An 18,222-nucleotide genomic window follows, 5' to 3' on the forward strand; every position below is an offset into this window, starting at 1 on the left:
GCAGGGACACAATTGATAATGGCCATGTTTGTCTCTCGCCTGCCTGTCGGCATGCCAAGATCTGAACTGACTAGATTCGTGTGGTTAAGGCTGAGCTCAGATCGGCCTAGAGCAGAGAGAGACTGGATCACGAAGAGGAGCCTCTTGACTGAATACAAGTATTGAAGGAGGGCTGAAGAGGTGGCAGCGATGGTGCTTTACCTCTCATTACACCGTATTTCTTTTGCTGGTCTTAAAGACGACTGTAGCCTTGGCATTGAAATCCTTATCAGGATGCTGTAATGAAACATTTTCCTTTTCATCGTTTCCTGCCAAATTCTTCATTGCATGATTTTATTCACCTGCATTTAACACTTTTTCACTTTTGTTATTAGCGTTCTGTATACGGTTTAAGACGGCGTCTCCAGACAGAGCGGCCGTTGAAGGGAGTGCTACAGTCAAGTGCGACTGTGATTCATGGATCACTGTAATTGTGTAATGAAGATAATGATCAGCTGCACACTGTCAGAGTTACTGTTATCAGAGGATCTAGTTCTGGATCTGAACCTCGCCCACATTATTTCAAGAATGAATCCTCGCTGGCCAAACTCAACACATCTGAACCAAATCAACAAAAACGTGATACATTGAATTGCAGCAAATGAAACTTGCTTTAGTGGGTTAATCACATTTTAGTTGGTCAGCTGCGGTGTGGTTCTGTGGTTGCGTGCACACAAACGGCAAGAGAGGGCAAAAAGTTGCTTCTTAAAAGTTGTTTAATAATTAACCTTCACCTGGAGCTTTCTGGGGTTGTAAACTGGCAGCATGCAGACACTACAGAAGTTATAACATCTGGTCAAAGTTGTCATGCCACACGGTCACATGCGGCGTCTGGACGCACTAGAACTGCGTCTTCTATTTGTGTTGCCGTTACCAGAGAACCACACTTTGGATTAAGGCAGCTACTTAAAGACTTGCCATGAAGGGCGACCCACTCTGTTTTAGTTTGAACTCGTCGTCAGACAGAGAGCGATCCAAATTCAACACGTTTGAGAATCCAGAAACTAAAATGTGTGTCATACTTTTAACAAATCTGTTAATGCATCAGGATATACTGCTAACGCTGGCCAAAACATTAGGCACACAAGTGAAGACTAATGCCTTCTAAATATGACAGTCCTGAACTGGATCTCCCTTCGTGAACGTTCAGTTTACGTTGAAGCCGAGTCAGAAAGGTGGTGATTCAGCTGTGTGGTCATTTTGGAGAATGTACTTTGTGGTGTTGTTAAACTGGTTTGAACTAAACACAAAAGTATCTCTGATATTTAGCCTAGCCTAGCTGACTGAAACAACAGAAACCACACAATACAAACACAGTAGTACTACAAACTACTACCTCCAAAATAAAATCACGGTTGAATCAACATCTTTGTTATTTTTACTAATGCTGAATGCCGTAAGAGTGCAGGACTGTTATGTTAGAATTCATTTTCACTTGTTTCCTAATGAACTGGCAAGTGAGTGTTTATTCAGTAGTATAACTCTGAAACTATGCTAATTTCTCTGCTGACATGACATAAGCCTGACCAGTAAATAAACTCACAGACATGACACTAGTTAAAAACACGTCTCTTCTAAACTCTAGCATCGTTGTTCTGGCAGCTACTGAAGAACTTAGCCACTCAGATCAAGGTCTTATTATTCGGTGCCATTTGACGCCAGTTATGAAGCTGACCTGCGACTGTCGGCCAGCTCAGAACAAGCCAGTAAGACGATTTCGGCCATTCGCCCCAATCCAAACATCCGAGTTCAATCGTGCTGTACGTGGCGACATGAAGGGTTCAGATTTACCGCTTGTATTTCACAGTTCGGTTTGTTCATCGCAGCTTGATTTGAGAAAACGGAGCTTTTATTGTTTACACCTGACGTGAAGATTGTGAGAGTGAAGTGATACGGCAATTATTTTTTTTTACATTGATCACGACGAGCGCCGCGCTCATTGTTTTCCTTTTGTTGTTAATTTGCACACCCACCGCTGTAATGGCAACATCAGAGGGACTCCTACACCAGCTGCAGCTGAGTAGGACGTGGGTTCATTGGATTACTTCTTATTGTTTTTATTTTAATTTTTTTTTTTTTGGTAGGATCTGAATGTTAATTGAGTGACAGGTTTTTGAAAAGCTTCATCTGATTGCACAACCATTACAGTCTGGACAAAGCACGGGAACTCTTTTTATGGCAGTGTGGAGTTGTTTGTAAGCTTGAGAAGGAGAAGCTCCTGTTTTGAGATATTTTTTTTTTTTTTTGTTTGTTTTTTTAAGCAGCGACAAGTTTGCCTCGTTTCTCGTCATGTGTCAAAGTAGTTTGTGTTTGACCAGTTTCCCAGACACGGATGGAGTCAGTGATCTAAAGCAGATTGTAGTTTCCAGCTGAATCAGAGCCATGAGAACTCAAATAAGTTTTACCAAACGTTGCAGGGTTTGTTCTAGATACCCAAGTTTTTGTTTCTCCAGATCACAGCTCGCTGTCCAAAGATCTGCTTCAGTCCCCGTCTAGGAAACTGGAAACACAACGCCTATTTTTTCCACGTTCCTGACTTGAGAATGTGCAGTGTTGTGCGTTAAAGGCAGAAGTTCAAAGTCCAAGAGGAAGTCAGTGAAAGAGCCAACACTCCAGATTATCATGCTTTGTTTATTTTTGAGTTTTTAACAGAATATGCAGAATTATTGCAAAAACAAAAAGAAGTAATAATCTGACAATCATCAGGGGTTTTTGTGGGGAGTGAGAAGGCGAGTTCCCTGGCTGGCGTTTTAAAATACCGCTTTTGGATTTATTTCCCCCCCCTCTCCTGCTTACTCTGGTTTTCAAAAATAAAAATGATTTCCTATATGCACAATGTTTGTTCTGCTTTCTGCTCCTCGTGTGGCGGTTTCTCAGTCACAGTGCATGTAAAAGTTTTTAAACGCGTACAGTGTGAAGACATCCGAGACACTTGAAACGTCCCGATAAGAATCTGTTGCAGTCCTCGGAGCAGCCTGTGATCCTACAGAGGTCCTATCCTTCAAAGTGGATTAATATTTCATTTTACTGTAAACCCGCTGTGAAAAAAAAAAAGAAATGACTCTAAGTGTCAAAGTATTCCCTCATATGGCTTTTCCACTCTCTGACCTTTAACTAACGGTGTCGTGGCCATGAAAAGAGGGCAGGGGTTCGCGTATTCCTCTGCTCCTTACAAGGAGTTGTTTCAGAGAGGTGTGGATTATGCACACTGCTCTGTTTGAGTCTGATTACAGCCCCCCCGACAAGTTAAATAAAGTGAAAAATGTGACTCCGCTAAAATAAAGAAAATCTCATGTATACATTACATTTATTTTTTTTTTTTCCCGGTAGCACTGAAGTGTTCCTCAGCTGTCCAGCAGTGAGCACCTGAGCTCTTTGTAGATATGATAACTTCTGTATGTGCAACGTGGGCAGGAACCGTTAAAAGTCTGAGAAACATTTGATAAACGATGAGCAGGCCTGAGCTGAACCACGTTCACGTCTGTTAGCAGGAAGACAACGGACTGAATTAACATATTTGGAGCAGAGCAACACAAGCGTCTGTGTGTTTCTGAATCGTCACCCTTTTTCACAATAGAAGAATCTTGTAGTATTGTTCCCAAATAAATCTGATTAATCCGCACCATATTCCTCTGTTACAGCTCCAGCTTGCTCTTTAAAACCAAACAGTATCTGTGAACATTATTTGCCTCAGACCTGACGTTCATTTTTGTGACATATAAACTTGCATATCAGGTTAAAAACAAGACAATAGCATTTATAATTAAAATATTTCACCCTTTCGCTCATCCTTCTTTCTGGACTACTATAGAAAACATTAATACGATGATATATGCAGCAGTAAATGCTTCAGCTTGTGCTGACTACACTGACAGTTTGTCTCTCAGAGCCCCGAGGATGCTGCACAGCTGAGAAGAGTCCCGATAAGCCACCAGGCCGCCGTGATTAGCCCAGCGGTCTGCTCCTTTGCACTCGGTGCGCGGCTGGTGATAGGTCAGTTCTGTCTTGCGACCCTGAGCCCCACAGGTGGACTGTAGACTCTTTGACAAGTCCACCACCCCTCCTCCGAGGGCTCGGAGCAGGGCGTGGGGAGCGCAGGAGTCCCACTTAAAGGTGCTTCCCTCCGAGAGGACGTAAACGTCAGCCAGGCCCAGGATGACGCACAGGATCTTGTAGCCGGCTCCGGAGGCGTACATCAGCTTGTCGGGGCCGCACAGGGACGTCAGGGTCTCCTTCACCACCTGCTTCTCGCTGGAGCTCAGCACCGCAGACAGACCCCGATCCCCTGCGGGTCTATTTTTTGTCTGGGACACTGAGCAGACATTGATGCTGCCGAAGGACACACCCCAGAAATGCTTTCCCCTCCAGCTGTGGATGCAAAGAATCAGTAAGGTGAGACTGTTTTTACTTCAAGCCAGCAAAGAGACAGATACAGTCAGGTACAGGGTGGTGGTTGGTGGCTCAAACAAGAAGTGGTATGAAGGACTGCCTTCACAGGACTGACTGCATTTTTTTTTTTACTTCTTGCCTCAAGCTGGAAAACGGCTGTTAGCTGTTAAGCAGTGAAACTGGAAAAACAGTTCCAGGCTATGTTCAGATCCGATGTCTTGCATTTATTTCATGTCCAGACTTTCTAAATTCAATGAAAACACAATGGACTTGGACCAGCAGCGGTCTTGGAGACACAGAGACAGGAAATGGACGATGCATCCAGTGCAAATTTACCACAGAAATTACAGTGATCTTGTGTTGAGACGGGCTGCCTCTTCCTAGACAAATAAAGCCCTTGTCGACAACTGGAGCATACATCACAAGACTCATGTAAAGGCTGCAGAGGCTCTAGGTAACACAAACGGTGTGTAATGTTAAATGCGTGTTCTTGGCTTGTTTAAACTGCAGCCTTAAGGCTCTTTTTGAGTACTGCGGGATCTAGACGCCGTAACTTACGCACGTAGCCTACGGCGGTGCGAGCCATTTATGCTCGCTCCGTAAAAACGCCCCCAAACAATAGTCGGCGCTGTGTCTTTTTACGCCAGTCGGGTTAATTTATGTTTCTAATTCCTGCTTCACTTCCAACAATGGCGAATGAAACTTTTCGTCGAACACGAGTCGTACAAACCTTTGTCTCACCGAACCTCCTCGGTTAACCTTTCCTCGAAGTGTTCCATCTTTACTGATCCAAAACGATCAATTCGAAAATTGCAGAGATGGAGAACCAGCCGGGGATACTAAGCGGAAATACACGACTGGGGATTTCTGGGGAGGTGCACATCAGTTAGGGTCTCCTGTAGCTTCTGCGTCAACTTAACGCAGACGTCTAAACTGCCTGTTAGCTGCAGGTAATCTGTAAGTGCACTGCAAACCCTCTTCTTAAAGTACATACAGCATCCACACTCAGATATGATGAAGGGTTAACTCGAATTATGTGGCTTAAAAAGTCCTACAATTTTCCATGAGCGTCTGACAAGAGGCAGAAGAAGAAATGTTTCTGTTTTTTATTCATCGTCTCACCTTCCACCCGCTGGGTCTTTGTGGTTAAACGGCTGATTGATGACGCCCATGACAGGCTCTCCCGTGCTCCGGAGGTAAACCCCGATCAGAACCAACGCACAGTGCAGACCTGAAGGAGACAGGTGGCCCTCCTCCAGCGCCTCCTCTCTGCCCTCTATGTACTGGCTGGTGGCATCTTAATAAAGAGCAAAACAACAGAGGCAAACTGAGCTCTGGCACTCACGCTGTTGCGCCTGGATCTAGACAAACAGCCGGGCTTTTCACCTATGGGGTCGATCCAGACGCCGAGCTCAGAGGGGTTGAGGGGAACCGCCAGGCCGTCCGTGCTGGCCTCGATGGTCGCCGGGTCTTGGTGGATGGCCCGAGCCAGCAGAGACGCAGCCGTGTGGTCGCCGTCCAGCACCGTGGCCAGCAACGCCGCCGTCTCCTCCTCTGTGCCGCACACCGTGACTGTCACACTCTCCCCTGGAGACACAGAGGCAGCGGGGCTTTGATCGCTTTACTACAAACTACTTCAAATATTTATCCAGCGCTATGTGCAGCGAGCGTAAATATTAGGACGCAGTGTTGGCTTTGTGTTCCGGTAGATCCCAGAGCGGCTCATTGCACCACACAAGTGTATTTTTAGCTCTTATAGTATCCAGACTACTTGCATATTATTATATTTACCAAGCCCGTTTTCAAACTTGTTAGACTCCTCTCCATGAATGAAGCCAGCCATCTCAGGGAACTGCACAACAACAACAACAAAAAGACACATGACACAATTATAATCCAGCTCTGACAGGTCACGTCTGACAACGACCTCCTCCTCCCCGCACACCTGAGCGCGAACATCGTGCCGGATCATCTCCTGAATGACCACGTCGGCGAGCGTCTTGAAGTCCTGGACGAACTTCTTGTTCTTGTCCTCGCCGGTCTTCTCCTGGACCAGGAGCTGGAAGAGGGGAGCCTCCTGCCTGCAGACCCGGGCCACGTTCGCAGCCTTCTCAGCCACCCGCAGCAGAAGCCTCAGCAGATCAGCCATGCCTGCAGGGATGCAAGAAAGAAAAGAGAAAAAAAAAACACAACCAAACAGAGTCAAAGCAGAGTTCAAAACTGTGTGTGTGTGTGTGTGTGTGTGTGTGTGAGAGAGAGAGCGAGAGAGAAAGAGATGAGAGAGGTCACACACTTGCACACGCTCAGCTAATTATAGCATGGAAATGAAAACAGGCCATTTTCTAAAGAGAAAGAAGAATGTGAGAGGAGGATGTGGCTGCAGTGTGAACCAGAGCAGCTCACCATCATCTCCACACAACACCACACTGGTTTCCAGATAAATGTTGACAATTATGCAAAAACTTTTACAAAAAAATACATAATATAATATAATATAATATATTTATGGTATTACAGCCACAGCATTATGGGAGAAATAAAACAAAAATGGGAGTGAATAAAGTGCCGCCCACACACTTTTCTCTTTGGAGCTGTAAAAACAACACTTCACAGCCTCTGTATGCTCTCCGCGGACGCACACACAGGCCTGGATTAAACCTAAATCATCTTTAAATGCGTTTGTTTTTATCACATTTGTTTCGACCTGTAGCTCCACTCACACAGCCTCCCTGCACTCAGCTCGCACGGCTGCAGCAGAGCTCCACGGCTTTAGCTTAGCACTTACAAGATCAGACAGTGTAGCAGAGGAATGCAGAAGAAGAAGAAGAAAACTAAAGGTGAAATGAGTTAAATAAAAAATAAAATAAAATAAATAAACCTTATTCTCCTCTGGTCCGTCCCTCTCGGTAGCTGAGTTTCCCCGTCAGAGACGCAGTCAACGAAACGCGGATAAACGTAGTGTGACGGCAGCGGCTTTGGGTGAAACGGTGCAGTTGGAGGTCTTAATTAAACACAGCGGTATCCGCCTGCTCTGGTTCCTTTACGTCAGTTTCCTACCGAAGGAAGGGCGAGCGGACCTCTCACATCTAGGCCGAGGAATACAAGGTGAGGACGGGCACGCATGCGCACAGAACACGGTGGGACTGCTAGGTAGTTAAGGTGCGGACAACAGGAAACAGGAGCGCGGTGCGTTCAAGTGAAAATCGGAATTTCACCTTCTCCGCGCCTACTAATTTATTTATTTATTTATTTTTTCCAGCATGGACACCGATCAGGCAAAACATTAAGACCACTGACAGAAGAAGTGAATAACATCGACCGTCTTGTGATAATACAATGTTCTGCTGGGAAACTTTTGGAGTTTGCATGTTCTCTCTGTGTCTGCGTGGGTTCTCTCCGGGTACTCCAGCTTCCTCCCACCGTCCAAAGACATGCTTGGTTAGGTTCATTGATTCTAAATTGGTGTAGGTGTGAGTGTGAATGGTTGTCTGTCTCTCTGTGTTAGCCCTGTGACAGACTGGAGACCTGTCCAGGATGTACCCCGTCTCTCGCCCTATGACCCAATGACTGGCCAGTCTAAAGAGTACCTTTAGTAACAGACAGGTCATTCCTGCCTGTGGCCATCAAACTTTATAACTCCTGCCGCTGAGTGTTGGTCACTCTTAACATTCTCAACACTTCAGACGCTGTTGATTTATTTGCAACCTTTTACCGCTGTATATTGTGAATATATTGTTTCTTTTACTTTAAATGCATCTTATTTTTAAAAAAAATATATTTTTGTATTACTTTTACTCTATTATATTCGTTCTGTCAACTAGCAACTGTCACTTTATGGGAGGAACAGCAACAAAACAATTTCCTTGAAGGATTAATAAAGTATTCTGATTCTGATTCTGATGACAACTGGGACAGGCTCCAGACCCCCCGCAACCCTCCGCAGGACAAGCGGTTATAGAAGATGAATGAATGGATGTTACTTAGACATGTAGCACCCACCTAGACCAGACCATGCACCCCCCATCCCATAGCAATGACACTCCTTGATGGCAGCAGCCATCCCCAGCAGGATGCAGCCTGACACACACACAAAAACGCTTTAGGAAGAACATGAAGAACAGCACAAGGTGTTGACCTGGCCTCCAAATTCACTAGATCATAGACTGATCAAGTATCTGTGGGATGATCCACAGAGCCCCTCCCCTCAAAGGCCCCCACTAACAACATCCTGTTCCCAGACACCACAGGACACCCTCAGAAGGCCCATGTCCATTCTCTGATGAGTCACAACTGTTTTGGAGGCACAAGGGAGACCTGCACAATATTAAGAAGGTGGCCATAATGTTATGCCTGATCGGTGTAACTCTGCAAATCAACCCACAGCCTATCCGTCTCCGTTCATTCCACCCAGCTGCTCCAGCAGCCTTTACCTTCGCCACAAAGTCTGAATCTCACAATAAACTGTGTTCTGCTTTTCGGTCCAAAGTAAAATCGATCACATAAAACACTAAAATACCACTTATGCAAATCATATGATAAGCCTACGCGTTAGTAGATGTGTGCTGTAGTCATGAAAGCACCACTGGGTAAAGTGAGCAAGCAAGACAATAAAGTATGACTCTGCTGTTATTTATCCCTCTCACAGAAACATCCGCTGTCTAAAAGCTTCTTTAAGATGAGTAAATGTAAGAAATATGACTCCACAATGTAGTTGATGGTTACTCAGATAATCTGAAATAGTTTTTCCTCCACAGTCAAAATGAAAGGTCCACTTAAATATTCTTATTCACATACTAAACACAGTCACAGACTAGCATGAACTAGTAAAGTAGTAAAGACTGTTTTTGTACTCAAATCCGCTGCTGTCATGCCACAATTGCGAATTTTTCTAAATACACTCTTATCATTATTTAGAAACAGGAATTATTTAATTTAATTAACCATTACTTTTCAAAAAATTAAGTTTTTAAAGTCAATTTGCAGGCAGTTGTCTTTGCCTCAACATCTGAATGATGATGAGTAATACTGTCTCTTGTTCCAGGACCCAGAAGGAGGGTGATGAATTACTGACAGGAAATGCTTGCTGTACGTTTCCATCATATTTACTACAAATATAATTCAATTGAGTAATTAAGGTCTGAGTAAACAGATCAGAGAAAAGGAGTCAGCCTGCTTCTGCAGCTCACCCCCTCACACAGAGACATACATCTGACATTTAAAACGCGGCACGTTTAGATAAATCCTGCTTCGGTTGTTGCTACGTTACCGGCACGACCACATATGAGGCAAAGACATCCCCGGTGATACGCGGAGATGAGAGAGCACTAATGTAGCATTGAGTGCTATGCTGAGGAATACAGAGAAGCTACAGTCCTCTCTCCAATACACTGTTAATGCATTAGTTTTGCATGTGCTCAGATAAGTGCTTTATAATTACGTTATAAATTTGTGCGCGCGTGTTTAACCTTTCTCTTCTCAGAACGTCAAGTCTGTTCATTCCCAAGCTTTAATTTCTTGTTAAAATGTGTGTAGTAGATTAGATTTGCACATTACTTAAGTATTTTTGACCTTTATTTGAGCACTAGTATGAATGATAATGAAAATCTTTTTTTTTTTTTTCAGTCCCTTGCAGCTTGTAGCAGTTATTATCTCCATAGCTGTTGTATTTAACCACACTGATATAATCACATGGGCTACACTAGAAATGATTTGGAAGTAATCAAGAATCTGCCAAAGTGATGTAAGACATTACTCAAGACACAATGAACGGGCTCTTAAGTGCTTACTGCAAAAAAAGGGAAATAGATGCATTACCAACACACACTCAGCAGAAGAAAATGACACATTTAAAGAGCAAATGGTTTTTGGTCAAAGCTCTGACCGCTGATTGCCATTAGTTGAGCATTATGTGGTACATGGCAGATGAGAGGCCTTGTGTGGTTGATCAATAAGTGTTTAGTGTCCACGGTAGTATGGGCGAGGCGGAAAACACACTGCCAGAAAAGTCTTCAGTCGCATGTAGGATCCTTCCAGGACAGGAGCTTCTTCAGATGGCGGTAACAAAGACTTAATGCTGCAGACCAACAAATTATTTGATTTTATCTGGAACCTATTTATAGATGAAAATAAAATAAGCAACCAAGCTACTAATGCATGCAGAAACTGTATCTAACGAATAGGACGTAAAAAGGGAAATAATTAAGTTTATGTTCATGCTGGAGTTGCAGGCGTCAAAGGACAACATGTCGGAGCTGGAGAGCAGCATGGTCACTATTATTCAAGCTTTCCACAAGTACTCGGGTCACAAGTGCAAGCTGAGGAAAGCGGAGCTCAAAGCGATCATCAACAACGAGATGCCTCATTTCATAATGGTGAGTTACGGATGTAAAAGATGGCATGGTTTGTGTGGCAGAGTAATGTGTGGCTTGTTAATACAGACGGGGCAGACATTTATGTTCACTCTCATTATGTTAAAAGTCAAGAACTTTTCTGGTGTGTAACGAGCATTTCAGCCTCGGCCTCGTTAACATTAACTCTCCGTCCTCCTGAATAGAAAATCCAAGAGAACGAAACGCTTGACGAGCTCTTTGCTGACCTCGACCAGAACGGAGACCTGGAGATCGACTTCAAGGAGTTCATCGCCCTCATCGCCATGGTCACCTCGGCTTGCCACGAACTCTTCGCCCCGAGGCACTGCGATGATTAGTTTGCATGTGTACAAATAACCCAGTAAGAATGTGAGGAACACAGGAACAGTGTCAGCATTTTGCTATGGGGCACTGACTGACTGCACACTGCTGCGCCATAAAGCTGGAATAAAATACGATTTACCACTTCTCATGAAATGATTGCGATCATGTGATTTATTCTTGATAGATAAAGTGTAAATCTTCTCAAAACGTCTTAACTGTTAATCTCTTCCAAACATATAGCTGAAGTGCATGAATAGGAACAATAATAGGAAAAATGTGAAAAAGGATTCCAACTTTATGGGCAGCAGTGTGTAAGACTTTGACCAACTTGGATCTTTTGTTGAGTATTATAAAAGTTTGTTGACTAAAATTTAACGTATAAATGACAACAACAGTCCTTTGATTGTGTCTTTAACAGTGCCGCTGATAATAATCCAGCGGCACAGCTGCAGGTTCTGACCAGAGCCGTCATTCATAAAGAGTTACGCTGTGACATGCGTGAACGAACTGAAACTATTGACCGGCTCCTTAAAGCGAACGATGGGAACTGAGTTGTTCTTTTTTTGTTGTTTTGCTGTGTTTTGCACGTGAGTGCATCAGTAAGATTAGGCAGAATGTGTTAGTGTTGGTGGTACATCGTTCACCATCGTTCAGTTCTAAGGTCTTATCTATCTAGAATCAATATTTCAGAATAATCAAAATTCAGATACCCTGCCAATAGAACATATATTGGTAGGATGTCTAAGTTTCAGTGATTCTGATCCAAATCTTACCCTATCATTCTTCCCAGTGCTTATTTCCTGGATAAAATTAGTTACCCCCAGGCTGGCATCTAAAAAAATAAATAAATATTAAAATGAGCCACTCAGTTTGAACGGCTCTTTGAAAGGAACGGATACACAAGATCCGGCTCCCTTCAAAGAGCCGCAAATCCCATCTTTAAAAACGAGTAACAGGGAACAACATTATAGGCCTGTGGATGTGGAAATGTTATGTATGCCAGATTAAGAATGTATTTTAGTCTATTAGTGCTGCTGGTTTAGACTGGCTTTGTGTTGAATGTCTCTTCAGAAAGTAACCAAACAGCTCCCCCTTGTGGAGAATCTGCAGCCTGCACGATATTAACGATCATTACAAGGAGGCCCTCTACATGCTGTATGAAATAAAACAATTCCTCTTCCTGCCTCAGTTCTCTCAAATCATTTCACAGTCACATTTTACGATGCAGCATCTTCTGTCACGATGTTCACATTCAACAGAGATTCACCCTCTCAGATTACGTTCCATGAAATCCAGGATTTTCTTCCAGGCGTCTTCTTGGGCAGCAGCGTGTTGGGCGGGGTGACCTCCCCACAGAGTGCTCACTGCAAAGGAGGGAGTGGGGGATAACAGCACATGCTTATTATAAAGAAGTGTAGCTTGAGTAAAATGCAGAAATGAGTTTAGTCTAAATGCAGATCTGGGATCAAGCTCACATTTTTCCGGTTTGAAGCTCCACAGGGACACTCTTGCATTTGGTGAATAAGGCGGCTCAATCAGGTGACCAGCACCGGGGTAGGACAAACGGGTAAAGAGATGGGGTTTACCTGCAGCCCTCAGGGTCTCCTCAATCTGACGGAAAGTAAATCAGTTATAAAAAGAGTTTATACCTTAAAATGCATTTAAAACAAGCATGTCTTCGGATGGTGGGAGGAAGCCGGAGTACCCGGAGAGAACCCTAAAATAATAAAGTAAGACAGTCTACCATGTCTGCGTTCTCTAAGCTGGAGGCGCTCTGATCATCTTCACCCACTATGTACATTAATGGACAGCGGATCTTCTCCAGCTGCAAAAACACACAAGAGTTAATTAGATATCAGAGTTTGTAAAAAATTACACAAGACGTGATAATATTTATAGGTGTGTTCGTGTGCTTGAGCGTGCACGTGCTTTCACGTCACCTTCACTATGCTCTCGGGGGGAAGGTTAGAAGGCAAGGAGATTGCTCTGAAAGAGACGTGGCCTTGACCGTCATACGACAAATACTTATGGTTGCTGAAAAGACAGAAGAGCAGAGAATCCAGTGTTATCAGCCTCTGGAAAATCTGCGACCTGTCAATCAGTTGTTGCCTTCAAATGGGGTTTGTGTATACTGTGTTCAGTACTGGGGCTTTGAGGTGAGGGGCCTCTGTGGATCATCCCACAGATACTTGATCAGTTTGGGATCTAGTGAATTTGGAGGCCAGGTCAACACCTTGTGCTGTTCTTCATGTTTTTTTTAGTTGTTCCTAAAGTGTTTTTGTGTGTGTCCCTGTGTCAGACTACATCCTACTGGGGATGAATGCCATTTAGTTTACTTCCTACATTAAGACAGCCGGGCCATGGCATTTGGATTTCAACCGATACACAGAGAAAAAAAATACCTCTGCATGCAACTGGATCGTCCTTCAACCACTCAGAGACATTTTACTGAAAACAAATTCAACTCTACAGCGCTCAGGTGATGTGCATGACTACTCCGCTGTTACTCTTCTGTCCATCGCTGCATAAAGCCCACTCAAACTTATTTGACTGGAGCTGACAGATGTTTGCTGGGGCATAATTAGTTCCCAACGGAGCGACAGTTTGACCTGAACGCTTTGCTAGAAGCTGTGAGCCTCGGACACCAAACAGTTGCCTAGCAGCAGCGTTCTCACAACTTGCGGCTGATGTTATCGCTGGTGTTTCCTTTTAAGGTCTTGTGTGTAGGATTCAGTGTTATCAAGGGAAAAGCTGCAGATTGCAACCAACTAAATACCCTTTGCCCGATCCATCCCATTACCAGCATGTAGGAGAGTTTACGAGCCTCAGCACAACAATGTGGACTCTGTGGAAAAGGACCCACTCCCTTTGTAGGCGTGTACGGTTCATTGTTATTTAACTATAACACAATAAATCTTATTTTCAGGTGATTATACATTAATAAAATAGACAATAAATCCTGTACTCATCGAGAATGAACAGTTTCTTCTAAGACACCGGTTGGATTATCACAAGTTACAGATTTTAAAGAAAAATAATTCCATTATTATCTACAAATAACATTTCAAATTACCAGCCACTTACATTTCAAATTTTTCCGTCCTGCCATCTGCATCTGAGAGCTTGGAAGTACTTCCCACTGGGCCGTTGATACAAATCAAACAGGATGGCTGGAGAGGAGAACAAGTCACTGGAAGCTCATCAGACATCTATTATTGCAGTATTTTATCAATATCTGTTCACTATTACTTTTAAAGTAGTTGTTACGTACGTTGACTCCAGCCAGAGTGGCAATGCGAAGAACCAGGTAGGCTCCAAAGGAGAGACCAATGAAACCAATTCTGTCTGCACAGACCTGACTATGATCCTGAAGCAGCTGGAAAGCTGACTGTCCAAACGGCACCGAATGGACATTTTAAGTGAATGACAAAATAATTAAGAGAGGCGTTAGATCAGTTGATTTTATGTGAAAGACACATTGCATAAGATAAAGGAGGCTTCACCTTATCCTACCTTAAAATATGAATCGCCGACATTGATGCTGTTCTGCGGGCCAGGTAAGTCTTTGTGCCCAAAGTAGGCGAGGCAAAGACTCGCATAGCCTCTGGATGCAAACAAGGCAGCGCGGTACTCCATCAGCCCTCCAGCCATTCCCCAAAGATCCACCATTGCTGGAAACGGGCCTGGGCCTGCAGGACAGGCAGCTGCTCAGTGAACGCTCCTATCATCCACCGTGACTCTGTGATAATCATTTTACGAATTCGTCAGTTGCTCACCGGGAGGTAAGAACAGCGTCCCCACGACTCCGTTTTGGCGAAGCTCTATTCTCCTCACGCCCGGCGCCATGTACCAGCGTTCAGTCGTCACAGCTGCCAGCTCAGTCGCCTGTCCATCACTGGGTGAAATGTGGCCCTCCAGTAGGGAGATGTTTACTATAAAGGGAGTCTCTGCGTTCTTTTTCCTCAGCCTGTTAAAAAGAAAAAATAGTACAGCTCAGTCAGAAGTTTATAGCACCAAGATTTGCTGGTTGTATGACCCCCCTGACCTTGTGAACAGCTGCAACCTTCTGATTCGTAACATGACTTACTGTTTTTTGGCATGTTGGGCTTTTTCACAAGTGTGTAAGGAGACAAAGCGTTGAGTATGATGCCGCAAACTTTATTTTTACGGCTTGTTTTCATCACCTGCCTCAAACCTTCTCTCGATCCAGGAGCCGGCTGCAGACTCCAGAAGAGTCCCATGGGCTCACGGCCGAAATACGAACCCCCAACTGAATGGTCGCTGGTCACTGGTGAGGGGGACGAGAAGATGGAGTGAGAGGAAATGAAATGAAACAGTGCTACAAGATGTCTCCACAGTTAGATGAGACTTTTATCTGTAATATAATGATGAAAAACTATGAGGGGCAGAGCAATGTAGTCAGCAAAATTCAGTCCTAATCTCACATTAAATTTTCCATTATTAATTGGAGTTGTTTTTTAGTTTTTTATTTAACCATCGAAACGACATTATAAACTTTATATTACAGAAACATTATCTGTAATATAGAGTGCAGGGAAACTAAGTCGTACTCACGGCTGACATTGCCCTTTGCATTCGTGTTGTAGTGGGCGAATGACTCCCACAGGTCTCCATCCTCACTGTGCATCCGTGCCCACAGCGTGACAGGAGAGTGTGGAGGCAGGAAACGCCCTGTAACGCTGATCTGCTCGTCTACCAGGGCACGAGCAGGAGCGGCTGTCAGGAGTGGAGCCTGCCTAGTGCTGCTCCGCCAGCGAACTGCGCCTGCTGATGAAGAAACTAAGGCCTGTCAATTGATAAGCGGCACACACCGAGTCCAGACTCAGGTTTACACGCCACGTGCGGGATTAACACAGGGTTAACCGTGCAATTTAATGTTTTACTGGCCAGCAAAATAAAACAACAGTACAATACTGAAATTTATGCAGAATTTACAGCATATTTACAAAGTTAAGAAGTGGAAGTAGCCATCATATTGCACATTGTAGTGTACAGGCAGTGTCCAGAGAGTAGTCTAATGTGAATTGACGTATATAATATACATCATCAATGCCAGTGTATGAGAGTGTGTCTGATCAGAAGACAAATGAATATTTAACAGAACTGATTATGGCACCACGAGGCAGAGGCTCCTCTGTTGGAGATGGCTTCATACAAGAGAATAACAGTTTGTACATTGATGGCGTCTCTGCAACATTTCAGCCAAACAACCGGGTTCATATGCAACACACGAGTCTAAATAGTAATCCTGAGACGAATCCTAATTTCTTGTGATTGTTGTGCACTTAATCAAACCTCCAAGCAAAAAGCTGTTGTTGTAAAACTGCAGTATTTTATTTCAGTGGCAGATTTACTTGCAGTCATAAAAACACAAACAAAGAACAAACAATTTTCTTACCCAGAGCCATTTTCCTATGTACATTCAGACGTCGTATCACCTTCATTTCTGTCAGCTGCCGTATCGTTGCCACGCTCATGTGTGCTCTGAGCATGTTGCTGTGTCTGTTTACCCTGCAAATGGAAATACAGAGGGAGATCAAACACTAAACCAACAGTTCAATATTTCAGTGGCGTCTGTTTAGATTAGTTTAGGTTATTCCGCTTGAGATTGGAGGAGTTAAATATCAAACACCTGATCCAAGACTGAACCACACACTGAAGATCTGTCTGGTTAAGACTTTCTCCTGTGTTAGAAATTAACCTTGGACCTTTGTCCTACCTAACGTCCCAATATAGTATCGCTTGAAAGAAACTGGCTAAGTCCTGAATAGAGTGCATTTTTCCAGACTGCCTGCGAGTTTATACTCGTCCTGTGTAAACCGCCAGCGCCTGTGAAACGCATTTTTTACACTGAGTACTGGAATAATAACCAAAGCTACTGACTGTGCTCTTATCAGGAAGTAAACTGTGAACCCGTGTCTCAGTCCGTTTACCACTGCTCATGGACATGACTTTTTAAACGTGATTGAAACTGGTTATTTAGTCCAGATTCTGACACTGCTGCATGAAGCAGTGGTGCAGGAAGTATTCACATCCAAATACTCAGGTTAAAGTCCTGCACCGTGCACATTACATGAAAATGTAATTGAAGAATTAAAAGTAAACGATCTCCATGTAGATAAATGTTTCTGTGGCCGTTATACTACTATACATTAAATAATGTACACATTAATATATAACTTGTTGCTGATTAAGATGGAGCTATCTTGACTTTTATTCTAGCTTAATCTACTGGTTATTTTCTCCATTGATCAATTGATTGGCCTGTAAAGTCTGAAAATTGCAACTACTTTAAAAACATTATATCTTATAAATCCCTCATTTGTTTTGTGTTCAGATTCAAAATTCAGAATTATTATTATTATTATTATTATTTAATTATATAATTATTTCTTTATTATTACTGATGTCAGCTGCATTTTACCCGGTTAGATTTAAGAAATGTGTTTTACATACTAATTATGCTGTAAGACAAAGACGGATTACAGAAAATTAGGTAATCATAAACCAAAATCACACAGATTAATAGAGCACATATTTCAGTCAAGAGGGTACTGACCTTTGCAAACAAAAAAACAAAAACAAACATCCCATACAGCCAAGAAAGAGCAGGAAGCATCGGTACAAACACACGACACATTTACAAGACCTCAAAATCTGCACCTTGTTTTCATCAAACCTGAACGTTAAATCTAAAGTAATTAGAAAGTTATCTTACCAGAAGGAGCAATCAAATCAGAAAGGTTCACAGGTGACGAGAGCAACTTCTGCAGTAGACTCCAAGTAAACATGGGCAGAGTAATGGAGGGGAGTGGCTGACCTGCACTGGATCACGTTGAGCTACAGTACTTCAGACCCATTTCATCTGCGCTAATTTCACCTCTTCTGATTTATTATCATCAGGAGGCACTCAGAAATTCCATCAAAAGTATCCTCCTCTCGTTTTTCATCTTTGTTGTTATGCAAAAAGTTGGAATAATTTAATTTCCAGAAATGTCCCTCATCAGCCTCAGTTTGTCCAAAATCACAGTTGTGAAACTCTCAGTATACAACAAATGTCAGCACGATGTCATTTTGGTCT

General features: G+C 43.3%; 3 protein-coding genes across 3 annotated transcripts; 1 reads left to right on the forward strand and 2 right to left on the reverse strand.

The window, feature by feature from the left end:
• Nucleotides 1–13: 13 nt before the first annotated feature.
• Nucleotides 14–7,493, reverse strand: inpp1 (inositol polyphosphate-1-phosphatase). The gene is made up of 6 exons (XM_084543141.1): nucleotides 7,307–7,493; nucleotides 6,374–6,579; nucleotides 6,220–6,280; nucleotides 5,815–6,015; nucleotides 5,551–5,725; nucleotides 14–4,407 (listed from the first exon to the last, which is right to left on the reverse strand). Exons 2-6 carry the CDS (start codon nucleotides 6,575–6,577, stop codon nucleotides 3,903–3,905), a joined length of 1,146 nt encoding a protein of 381 aa, XP_084399267.1. The 5' UTR covers nucleotides 6,578–6,579; nucleotides 7,307–7,493; the 3' UTR covers nucleotides 14–3,902.
• Nucleotides 7,494–9,655: 2,162 nt separating this feature from the next.
• Nucleotides 9,656–11,134, forward strand: LOC311486641 (protein S100-B-like; the record flags this gene model as incomplete). Its single annotated transcript, XM_084542567.1, has 2 exons — nucleotides 9,656–10,799; nucleotides 10,982–11,134. Exons 1-2 carry the CDS (start codon nucleotides 10,635–10,637, stop codon nucleotides 11,132–11,134), a joined length of 318 nt encoding a protein of 105 aa, XP_084398693.1. The 5' UTR covers nucleotides 9,656–10,634.
• LOC311486640 (peroxisomal succinyl-coenzyme A thioesterase-like) lies at nucleotides 10,931–18,160 on the reverse strand. Its single transcript, XM_084542566.1, has 12 exons — nucleotides 17,860–18,160; nucleotides 16,540–16,652; nucleotides 15,696–15,908; nucleotides 15,309–15,408; nucleotides 14,897–15,087; nucleotides 14,634–14,809; nucleotides 14,392–14,508; nucleotides 14,205–14,290; nucleotides 13,061–13,154; nucleotides 12,865–12,945; nucleotides 12,596–12,731; nucleotides 10,931–12,484 (listed from the first exon to the last, which is right to left on the reverse strand). Exons 2-12 carry the CDS (start codon nucleotides 16,631–16,633, stop codon nucleotides 12,384–12,386), a joined length of 1,389 nt encoding a protein of 462 aa, XP_084398692.1. The 5' UTR covers nucleotides 16,634–16,652; nucleotides 17,860–18,160; the 3' UTR covers nucleotides 10,931–12,383.
• Between the last annotated feature and the right edge of the window lie 62 nt (nucleotides 18,161–18,222).

This window comes from Chelon labrosus (genome assembly GCF_963514085.1).
Source record: "Chelon labrosus genome assembly, chromosome: 4".
Lineage (NCBI taxonomy): Eukaryota > Metazoa > Chordata > Actinopteri > Mugiliformes > Mugilidae > Chelon > Chelon labrosus.